The sequence below is a fragment of the Nilaparvata lugens genome, chromosome 1, assembly GCF_014356525.2.
Source record: "Nilaparvata lugens isolate BPH chromosome 1, ASM1435652v1, whole genome shotgun sequence".
Taxonomy (NCBI): domain Eukaryota; kingdom Metazoa; phylum Arthropoda; class Insecta; order Hemiptera; family Delphacidae; genus Nilaparvata; species Nilaparvata lugens.
The window spans coordinates 49189921-49202307 of NC_052504.1; the positions used below are offsets into that span (position 1 = coordinate 49189921).

Here is a 12387-nt window from a genome sequence, read left to right on the forward strand (position 1 = left end):
AGCGTTCATTCAGCCGACTGCACAGAGTGCAGGGCTATCACAGCAACCGTATGAAAAATCACACCTGGCGCCTATTATATACAAGGGAGACACGGCACTGAAGAAGTGTAGAGTCACTCTCCACTGTGGAGAGCTCGGTAGACCACAGCCACGCAGTTCCCTAATCACTGCCTTTCTTTATCACTACTTTCAGATAATACTACAAGTACTGTATTATGACAGTACTGTAGTACTACTGTTAGGATGCGATGAACGGTCAGGTCGAAGTTTAGCTTTCAGTTTTGATCGCGCTCGCGATCGACCTCCATGTAACACAAATACATTGTAGAGCGTGGGAGTGAACAGTACCGTTTAGCCTCGTTTGCAGCATGATGCCAAAGTTTCAGAAAATGTTTTTATGATTGCCAGCTGATCAGCTCGTTCTGTTCGCACCTTAAAAGCTTTTGGATTTAACTTCTTTTTCCAAAATTGTTGATTTAAAAAAAAAAATGGATATAAAGGAGAGAGATCCTTCTATATGCTCCTGGTCAAAAGCGAGAGAGGCTAGCTATTATTCTCATTTATTCAGATTCTTTAGGAATATACTAAATGTTCACTACACAGAGATAATATGCTAGTGAAACATCGCACATAAAAGCCACATTGATCAGAAAAATGGATTAGCCCATACAACGCCCTACCATTTTTAACTATTGAAAAATTACTGGGCGTGGAAATTTCATGAATAATATACACGTGGCGATCACTTGAAACATCATGAAGTAGATGAGTACATGATATTAATAGGACATTTCCATTATGTGGAAAAATGATCTGTTATATGATCACAGGTCTGTTTGAGTTATTTGATGAATAAGACATGAATTTATGACATCCATTCTCTTTTTAGGTTGGGGTTTTTTGTCATCATTGATGATGTAGGGAGTTGTATGTAATACAGGTATATGCTGGAGGAAATGCTAATAAATAGATTCAGTGGGATACACACGCAAGTATTCCAAAGAATAGCTCATCCCGCTGAAGGGGATCTTTCTACCTAATCACACTACCCCCAATATCAATGTCAGCCCTGATAAATTATTTGTCGACACATGCTACTGGTCAGTAAATCGTAGACATTGATCAAAAACTCTTGAATCATCAAGGAAAATCCATCTTCAAGTCCATTATAATTGAAAGCGAAATTGAAAGGAAAAACGGAAAAATACTATCATGAATGCCTGATTGAGTGCATGCCAATAAAGATTGAAAAAAATGCTAATAGCGTATTAGCAATGGAGAATCATAAGAAATTGATGATACACCCGAAACAGAACTTGAAAATATGAGAAAAAAGTTCTTGAATTTACTTTATCCACCATGAATGTTTTTTTCATTAGCATTTTCCCAGCTCCATAATTTGGAAACCCCTAAATACTCTCACTACAATAGATCTTCCATTCAAGACCATCAATCAAAATCTTGAACAAAAGATGAATACTGAGGGGGTTACTTACGTAATGAGATAATGAATATAACCATGACTAGCAGCTTTGATTAATGCTGAGTTGTTGTGAATAATACGATTCAAGCGCTTTTCAAGGTCAATGCGAAATCCATAAGGAAGCTTAGAAGATTATCTTGCACTTTTACTAGATACTAGTTGAGTAGCAATATTTTCTTCTTATTCAAGGAGACTTGGAAAATGTAGTGACTTAGTGACTTGGACAAGTACCGAGCTGAAGAATTTTCTGAAATCATAACTTGACTAAACTTATGCTTGCCGCTTGCTTTCTGAATTCACTAGTAAAAAAATGTGACTTTTTCAAAACCTTAAAAAATTTCTTAATTTGAAGTGTTTTGAGCATTTAATCCAGTTAACCAGAATTCCAAAGGAAGATTGTGAAATGCTTTAAAGGCCTTGCTAGGAAAGCAGCGATGATTTACAATTTACGAGCTACTTTGTTGACACAGAGTTTATCGATTTGTTCGTTCAGGGCACAACTTATTGTTCAATATCGCGCCGTTTTTACTTTCCTTGCCCTATTACCATAGGTAAGAAAAGTATTGCTTTCCGAAAAAAAATTTAGGTACCCCAATTTCCAAATTTCTATACGTTTCAAAAGTGGTTTTTTGGTATTGGTCTGGGTGTGTGTGTGTGTGTGTGTGTGTGTGTGTGTGTGTGTGTGTGTGTGTGTGTGTGTGTGTGTGTGTGTGTATGAGTGTATGTGCGTCTGTGTACACGATATCTCATCTCCCAATTAACGGAATGACTTGAAATTTGAAACTTAAGGTCCTTACAATATAAGGATCCGACACGAACAATTTCGATCTGATGCAATTCAAGATGGCGGATAAAATGGTGAAAATGTTGTCAAAAACAGGGTTTTTCGGGATTTTCTCGAAAACGGCTCCGACGATTTTGATCAAATTTATACCTAAAAGTCATTGATAAGCTCTATCAACTGCCACAACTTACATATCTGTAAAAATTTCAGGAGTTCCGCCCCATCTATGCTAAGTTTGATTTTAGATTCCCAATTATCAGACTTTACATACAATTTAAACAAAAAAATCCAAGTGGGAAAGATTGAGCATGAAAATCTCTTCAATTAATGTTCAGTAACATTTTCACCTAAAATTGATAAGCTCGAAATTCGAGAAAATGTTATTTCAATTACAAACGGTTGATTCTATTAAATCATTCACTATGAAGAGATAGCAAACTTCGTGTGTCTCCAGCCTTATTGTCCTGTCACCAGCTGGCTTGGATCTTCGAATAGTAGACTTGAGATGCGCGGGAACACTAGCGTCAGGTGATAAATTTTCATAACGGCAAGGAAAGTTGTGTGAGTGCGCCACACCAGATTTTAAATTTTATCAATAATTTCTCATGTAACAAAACAAATGAATCCTGCAGATATAGCAACGCTAGCTTTGGTTATGGCACAAACCACTAAAAAATTTATCCAATAGCACGAAGCCTTCGGTCTTTGTTATGCAAAATTATCTTGATATACGAGAATTACCGTTAGATGAATTGTATTCGAATAGATTTCTTACAATGGCCTCCTATCGTGCAACTTGAATCACTTTGAATGGGAAACCACGAGACGCGTTGTCATGGCAACGGATGGTTTCGGCCTATCAATCTGAAGCCTCGTCAACGTCGCTCGATTACAAAATCTCATTTTGATATTCAGCGAACATCACCTTCCACTTCAATGAACGGGCGTCGAACACTCAAAAGGGTGTGTAAGAATTAGTATCAAAGCCTATTCCGCAAGTAATCAATATGATGTGTCTGAATATAACCACTCTCTTCAATCAATTCATTAAATTCTCTGTGGGGATCTGTTTCTGAAACCCCTGAGATTTAGCACATCAAAAAAGTACAAAGTGTATAATCTGATACGTGAGCCCGTTGTTGTTGTTACCCATGGAAAACATGAAAAAAACTTGTTCTGACTTGTCTATTCCTTGTTATCCATGAAAAACATCAGAAGTGTATGATCTGATGTACCAGGGTTTTCATCCCTCAAAGCATAGGATTAAAAATCGAAAATCCAAAGCTTTGTGCATTTCGAACATCTCATCTATTATTGATTTTTATGCTTTGTATTTGTAACACAAAACTAAAATACAAGATACAAGACATCATAGCCAATATTATGTGTTCCACTCCTATCACACTCACACTCTATCTAGAATTTAAAATATCAACTTCCGAATAAATGACTCAAAATACATAATCACACCCAATGTTGTAGAGTGCATCATGAATTCACTAATCAATAAGCTCTCTATCTTTATGGGCAGTTGTGATGGAGTTTTGGTCCAAATAAATTATTAGATTGACTGAAGATTCACTTCATGTTTTTTGGTCCTAAATAATTGGATATCTCCAACTAAACCAGTTTCTTTGTATGCAAAACTATTAGGATTTGACCACTTACGATCCTTATTATGTAAAACACTGTATGGAATGCACGCAGCTTCCATAATGCAGAAACTGAGAATGCCAAGGTTAACCTGAATACAACGATTATGATTACGATTACGATTACAATCAGGAGTTATTGCCATAATGAGCAATATAAACAAACATCAACTGAAGCTTTGAAGCACTGAGCGAGAGAGAATGAGAGAGAAATTTGAATAATTCTGTTTTATCGTGGTTCAACTAGTTTGCTGAAAAAGATTTCTTGCTCATTTAAAAGTACAGTAACTTCGCAAAACATGAGATGAACCATTAAGAAATTAAGAATATACGTAGTTGTAGGTAGTATTTATTACAGTTCAACTGGAACTTGATAAATTTATCTACAAGTTTTAGTTAGGACGTGTGCTGTAGTACGTGCTTATTCGCATTTATCCACAGTTATAACAATAATAATAATAATTAATCATGAATTACACAAAACATCTAGTAACATCAATTCATTTATTGATTGCAAAACTGAAAATTCTGATCACGATACTCATAATTTTACCTAATACTGATCGATACTACAGTCTACTATGATACTGTTTCAATAATGCAAACAATAAAATGGTATTCCACTGAATTTGTTATAATTGATATAATTATAATAATGGCATGTTTGGAATTTGGAATTTTCATCCTCAATGGCCTATTTCATGCAGAGTTGAACCCTACTAGGATTGATATGGAAATAATTATACGTGGAGAATAGTCAGAGCTTTGCATGATGTAGAGATAGATTTATAACTGTGTATGCTAAACAGAATGAGAGTTCAATTCAAGTTAACTGCAAATAGGACTAAAATATACTAAATTCTCCCAAAAACAATCAGGTTCAGAAAGTATAGTCCTAGAAACTACGGTGCTCTCTAAAAACTCATTTTAAATTTATAAAGACTTCAGCAGTTTCGGAAAGGCTCTTTCCAGAAATGTGGTCGCTTTTATAGAGAAGATGTGACTCAAGATCAAAAGAAATAAATAGCTGAATGTCAAAACGAATAAAAACCCCAAGAGTCTTCTCTATAGAAATTCGGACGTTTTCTTCTTCATCTATCAAAGATTGGTTCCGCTAAACAAAAGAAGCATCCCCCCCGGAGCGGTCGCTCCCAACAAAAAACAAAAACATTTCCACCCTCTTGAGATGGAATTGCTTGAATACACCCCTGTACGCGCCCAAAATTTACACTGGTCACTGCTTGATCTAGGGATCTTTATTCTAGTTAGAAATAGAGTAGGCTCTTCATAGTGGCAATACCTTGGTGGTCTTTTTGATACTGGAGGATAACCTTGAATCATAACAAAGGAAAGACGTTAGAAAATAGAAGTAATCCTCATTTATTTTTGATGTTTTTATTCTACATAGATAATCTTCTAATATTACATTGCAACGGTGGCGTGGACATTTGAGTGATAATAAAGTCTACATTAATAGCCAAGCCACGATGTGAAAGTTCACGGAGCCATTTTAACTGCATCAAGTTTATTAATTTATTTTATGAATTCGTCTTGGGTATGAATTCTTGGTCAAAAAACTGGAATGAATTCTAAAGGATCTCTGGTCTTGTATTTCCAAAGGATAAAACTCATGAGGGATACAAGAAAAAAATTCTTATTTATTGATTATTATGATTGTATTATCAACGTTTATGTAGATGTTAACTCACTCAATATTCAGTCAGTAGGTGAATCATTCTATGAATCATTCATTATTACAAATATATGTCAAGCATTGTACTAATGCACAAAAAGCCTTGGTCATCCATATCAATTAAACTTGTATGGGAGTTGAAAAATTTAAGTAAAATCCTATTAATATTGATATAAGAGTACGACTTATGTCCAATTCAAATAATAGCAATCGAGAAGGCCTATTTGAAATTTGTTTCACGATGGACTTTAGAATATCGAGCATGTGAATCATTGTAGGCTATAGTTCAGTTGATTCATTCATTTGTTGGGAGAAATTTACTAATATTAAGACTGATATGATTTAATTTTCCCATGAAAATAAAATTCACACGAAAACTGTTTTTGAAATGAGCTATGCGAAGAGTATCTATCATGCGGTCATTCGAAAGTTCCAAGAAGCATTTTATTTGATTTAGAATAAATAGATTTGATTTGAAAATCTTAGTTTACACCCAAAGAGTATAGTACAAAACCTTCTTTACTTTCTATTTAAATCATTGGCTGTTCTTCAAAGGTATAATCACAAAAGCTATAGAGTTTGAAAGATAGTCACAATTAAATCAAAGGATTTTCAATAGGTTTTATGAAAAACTCTTCTCCATTTATTTTTCTCTCATTTTCATTTTTGATTTATTTAATCCATACTCCATGGAATGTCAGGAAAGAAATTCACTGATCAAAAGTGACAGTACTGCTCCCGGACCCAGACACATTAATCGTAGGGGGTCAACACATTATAGCCATCACATAGCAGACACCAGAAATATTTATTTTCTGAACTCCTTTGGTCTAGTTCTAGAGAAATAGTGGGTAGGAGGTAGGAGTTAGGAGGTGCTTGATTTTTAATAGTATCTCCTGAACAGTTTCTTTAATCGTGAGCCTATAAACTCAAGTCGGAATAAATTTTGGAGTTCATAGTTGGCACTCATTCACATCTGTTGAATTCATTGCCCGCAATTAATAAAACTCCAGCTCTTCAGCATCAAAGAAAGTGTTGATATCTAAAGTTAAATAATTCATAATTTTCCATTTTCTTCGGGGGATTTATTTTAGTAAGAGCTAGAACAATAGATTAGCTTTCATGAGCTAATGATGGCTTATTTACACTCCTATAAAAATTAAAGAGAAAAATGTAATGAAATGTTCAAAGAATTCCAATAACCTATAACATAGCCAATTAGAAAGCAAGAACTCAAACAATTTTACATTATGATTTTAAATGTATGGCTCCACATATCGTGAGTGATCACACACAAAACGTTCAGAGCTGAAATAATATCTCTCAATCCTATCAAATTTATTTTTATGATTATTTAACGATTGCAAGAAACAGGCGAGCACCGCCCTCGAAAAGTCAAAACTAAATCCTGTTTGGCTGATATATCTGACCATCATTAATGAGAATTTGGATTACATATATCATAACAATTCAAGCAGATTATTTTTCCTAGAAACTGCCTACACTTACGACTCTCGATTCTTCATACTCTGTTAATTAGCCAATAATTAGCATCCACTGTATTCGACATGAGACATGAGTATGAAATTGACGTGAGCTCAGAGAGAATAAGAATAGTTCTATTCTCTCTGTGTGATCTCTCTTTGTGTCAGCCCCTTGTTGCATGGCTCCAGCATGATATGGCGCCAAGTCGTCAAATATAACCTACACTGAATTTGGTTGCGAAGCAATTATTATTATGCCGTAATGCTTTCAGGACGGAGGCTCGAGAAGTGCATATTTAATTAGGTGGTACCTTTCCATAATATTGGTCAGCTAATCAATGAACAATTGATTAACTTGTTCTATTATTCATTTATTGACAAAATTATGAATAACATCAATATAATTAAATTTTCCAATAGCTGAAGAGATCAATTGCCATCCGATTGAAATTAAATCCAATTTGTATAACCCTATCGATTTTCAAACATTGACATTAACATTTTCAAACATTAACATTGTGATGCGATTTACAACTTTAAAGTTTCTATTAGCACAGAGAACCAAGTTTTGTATCTGTGCTATTAGTAAATTAAATTATGTATCTGAAATGCTGAATCCTGAGTGGATGAAACGATTTAGAATGGGAAATCGTAGAACAAAACAAATTCTATTACCATCCAATACTAAGGCCAAAAATATTTACCAACTAATTGATAAATTTTATCAAATATTGGATGTTCAACACGGGTCTATAGGGAATTAAATTTTGATAAAAGTTGGCCAAAGATTTCCTACCAAATATTTCATTGTATAATGAGGACCTAAAAATTGAATTCCATCGAAAGTACTTTGAAACAATTTAAATAGTCTAGATTATAATAGAATAATCTTAGGTTATTGGAAAATCGATAAGGAAAAGTCTAGTAGTCTAACACGTTTCTATCAAACTGAAATTCATTAAGAACTTCAAGGATGATTATCTTTCAAGGTATTCTGAAAGAGATGAGTAATAAAACTTCCGGAACTCATTAGAGTATCCAATAGTTGTTGAACTGTGAAATATCGAAAAATGAAAAAGGTCTCTCAAAGTTGGTGAAAGTTTTTACTCTGCAAAACTTTTTGATAATTTTTTCTTAATACTTTTTGAGTATTTGTTGAAAGAAATAATGAAAAAAGTTAATGTGAGGAATGCAACTTACCTTCTTTCCGTCGCGGAATTTGACGGTGCCTTCAATGATGGTGTTATTATCCATGATGAGTGAGAACGCTCGCTGAAATCACCACTAAAACACAACACACATCACGAAGTGAACTCGACAAAAGCGGACAACCAACTGCCGGCCGAAGCTGAGCGCACCTGGCTTCGCCACTCACACCAACTGCTGCCAACCTCTGAAACTGAAATTCTTGTGGCGGGCGCTTGCGGCTCCGTCATGTAGCTTGCGAGTATCGATGTACCTCCAGCGCGGTATGTTGGTTGCACTGGAAGCACATGGTTATTGCTATGGTAAACATGAATAATGTATAGAGCATTATTGAAAAATTCAGAAACAGCAGAAAAAATATTGAACTTATTACAAAAGGAATATGAGTATATGTGTTAATAGAACACAAATGATTATTGGATCAATTAACAATAAATGAATCATCAATTTAACACATCGGACCCATAAACAAAACACAAGAATACAGGGGATTATGTTGAGAATTATTACTTGACTGGACAGTATTAAAACCGTTGCTTTTTTCTTGTTGTGTTGATTGATAGAAATTGTTTTTATTGTTTCATAGACTCGGTAAACACGGTGAATAGACAATTCATAGCAAATTTTCTTCCTTGCATTTTGAATGTATTTCATAATATTATTTCTGAGGAAACTGATGAAAGTAATGAAAATATAATATTCCTTTTAGTTTTGAAAACCATCAATAAAATGCTACTGATAAAAACTTAGCAAAGCATTTATGCTGTTTATGGTGCATAGTGTAACGAACAAGCAAATCAAATCAAAGAGGAAATCATCCACTCTATGACACTATATTTTTATTTTATAATGAAATAGATAGAATAGATTATTTCATACTTTTATAAATTCCATCTACTTACAAATATCACAAAAAAATCTTCTTCTTCTTCTTTCATTCAACAGGCTCTTACCTGTTTCGACTCAAAACTGTATAGATCAAATCCATTACAGTGAATATGAAATTAAAATTTAATTTGTTCACATTATACTATGAATCTATAATAGAATTAAAATTTCTCAGCAGCTATTACATACTTTATTATTTTTTTGTAGACACAAAGGCCAGTATTTGGTGTGGAAAAAAGATGTCGAATTTTTTCGAGACAACATGCGGATTAAAACAAGGTTGCTTGATGTCCCCGTTGCTCTTCTCCTTGTTTATTAATGATTTGAGTGATAGCTTAAGGGAGGGAATCTGGTTGGATGATTTAAACGTAAAGGTTCTGCTGTATGCGGATGATTTAGTTTTATTAGCATCTACACCAAAGGCTTTGCAGAGAATGGTTGATGATATCCAGTGTTATTGTGAAAGGTGGGGTCTGGTGATAAATAGAGGAAAGTCTAAAATAGTTGTGATTAGGATGGGAGGACGCTTGGCGGAGCATGAGAAATGGTATCTAGGTGGTGAGGAGATAGAAGTGGTGAACAGGTACAAATATTTGGGCGTTATCCTAACATCAAGATTATCATTTGCCGAACATATTAGAGAGCGAACGTCACTAGCAAAATTTGGAATGAATGGTGTCTGGCGAAACTTCATTGCTAACAATAACATACATATGAAGGTGAAGTGGAAAGTTTATAGAGCAGTAGTAAGAACAGTGGCAACATATGGAGCACAGGTCTGGGGTTGTAAAAACTATGATGTTCTAGAAACCATGCCAAGATATTTTGCTAAAAAACTTTTTATGTTACCGCAATCGACTCCCAATTACTTAGTTCACTTAGAACTGGATATTGAACCAATTTTCTTATTTATAATAAAGTTACACATGGAATTTATTTTTAGAATAGTTATGAAATTGCCCCGAGGAAGGCTGCCTAGAGTATTAGCCGAGAAAGTATTAATAAGTAAGATTTCATGGTACAAGGAATGGAGGAGATGGGATGATGAATTTGGGTGTAATCTAGTAAGATGTTTGAATGAAAAGAGTGAATGGAGGAATGAATTTAGTTATTTGTGTGAGAAAATGAGAGCTGAGTGGGTACGAAGGATGAATGAAGCCCAGTTTCACGGATTGTATAAACGGTTAGAGCGGCAGAACGATAGTAGATCTTATCTTGAAGGTCATTTTGATAGGAGGAAGATAAGTTTATTAGTTAAGGCTAGGGGGTCTCTTTTCCACCTCAATTTTTCGCACGGCAGAGAAGAAACACAATGGCGATGCTCATTATGTAACAGGGGCGAGATAGAGGATATGCTTCACTTTATGGGGGCTTGCCCGATGTTAGGGGGTGTTCGTAGAGTATACTTAGGTAAATATGTACTCACTGAGGCAGAAGTAGTTGAGTGGCTAAATGGGAAAGATTGGGGAAAATTGACGAGTTTCTTGAAATTGGCTCTTAAACTTAGAAAATATTTAATAGAAGAATTCAACTATTAAAACCGACTCCTGGCAGACAGCCTTACAGGTTATGCCATAATAATGTCTTGTTTTTTCTTATTATGTTAAAGGTGTTTTATTTAGTTTTTGCTATTTCTTTATATGAATTTCATTTTTTGTAATATGTTTGAATCATCAATAAAGTCATTTTTACTACTACTACTACTACTACTACTACTACTACTACTACTTTATTATTTATTGCAATCTTTTTCGAGGTCTATCTATATCTTTTCTTCCTTTCGGATGGTAGTTCAGAATCTACAAAAAAAAAATCTTCAGAAATGTTTTCCAAGTCAGTGTACAATGGGTCATATCCCAATGGCTCTTTCATACCCAAAATATTTTCAACCTTCAGATTATAACTTACTAGCCCTTTTCTGTAGATGTATCTACAGTATATGGAAATAGTATTTTTAATGGTTTAAATTAATTCAATAATTTGCCGGTTAAAGTATGTTTGTTTTTATATTGTAATTATTTTGTGACATGACATGGACTAACCGGTACAATTCATCAATGATTTATTAATAATCTACTAATCCAATTTATAATGAATACGCTGGTGATGTTTCACATTTCCTCTTAGAACAAAAATACGATACCAGAAAAAATAAAACCATCTTACATTTTCTTTGACAATACGTTGTAGTACCAACCACTAGGTCCTCCTCTACCACATTACTTCTAACATCAATTTAATCGCAGCAGGGAGCTCTATGTACCACTATTAACGGTTTAACTATTTTTGTATACTTTATACCAACGCGATATTGGTCGAGAAAGAATAACAGAGGGTAAATAAGCCATTAGAGTCTAACTTATTCTCCCTGATAGACCTTCGGCAATAAAGAGCATCTGCAGCCTGCACCAGCATAGCAACCATAGCAGCATTTTATAGTCATCAACGAGACAGATGGTTCAGATCCAATCATAAAAAAGTCCTAGGTCCCCGGAAGTTGCTCTCTCTCACTCACTCACTCTTTTCCAATCTTTACCCATTTTCTACGACTCAAGTTTTTAATGTCTTGTTTATCTCCAAGTACCCAATAAAGTCTTTCTTTCAGTCGCTTATTTATCCACGATCCATCTTTCTATATTTCCTACCCATTATTTTCCAATAAACTCTTTATAATTTTTCGCTAATGAGTTCTTGTCGCTGTATTACAAGCAATCATTGACCGCTGAATTTATTTGAGGGGAAGCTACATATAATAAAGTTTGTTAGGTAAAATGAGGTAAGATGGAATTGGAAATTTACATTCAAATTCAAAGGAAAAAACTCTCAAGAGATGTTTTTATACTTGTACCAGGATAAATAAGAGGAGACAGCACAGCAAAGATACTTGTAAGTTCAACAAAACCTACATTTGGTTGCGTCATGCTTTTGAATCAAGTGATCATAAATAATAGTGATAGGGGTTGAATGATCGATGATGTTTTGAAAGATTTATGAATCACATCAATTGCTGTCTTCAAAATTCAAGGATTTGTGCAATTAATTTTTTGAACGAGTGTTAATGAGGTCTCATTTTTGACTTACTGAATGTCAAAGTCGTTGTCCGTCTGTTTGTAAGTTCCATAAACTTAATATAAGGAAGAATTGAACAATCAGCTTCAAATTTTGAACACCTATTCTTCGAACCTTACCGGTCGAGT

The 12387-nt window shown here is 34.4% G+C and overlaps 1 protein-coding gene across 2 annotated transcripts in view; it reads right to left on the reverse strand.

Annotated features, from left to right (window-relative positions):
* Positions 1–12387, reverse strand: part of LOC111049377 — a 308007-nt gene that overhangs the window by 159468 nt on the left and 136152 nt on the right. The window contains exon 1 of one of the 2 annotated variants that reach the window (XM_039435594.1): positions 8297–8470. The exons of the other annotated variant lie outside the window; for it this stretch is intronic. Coding sequence (XP_039291528.1) covers positions 8297–8350 — 54 coding nt within the window. The 5' untranslated portion in view covers positions 8351–8470. Of the gene's footprint in view, positions 1–8296; positions 8471–12387 lie in introns of those variants that run through there. 2 annotated transcript variants of the gene reach the window in all.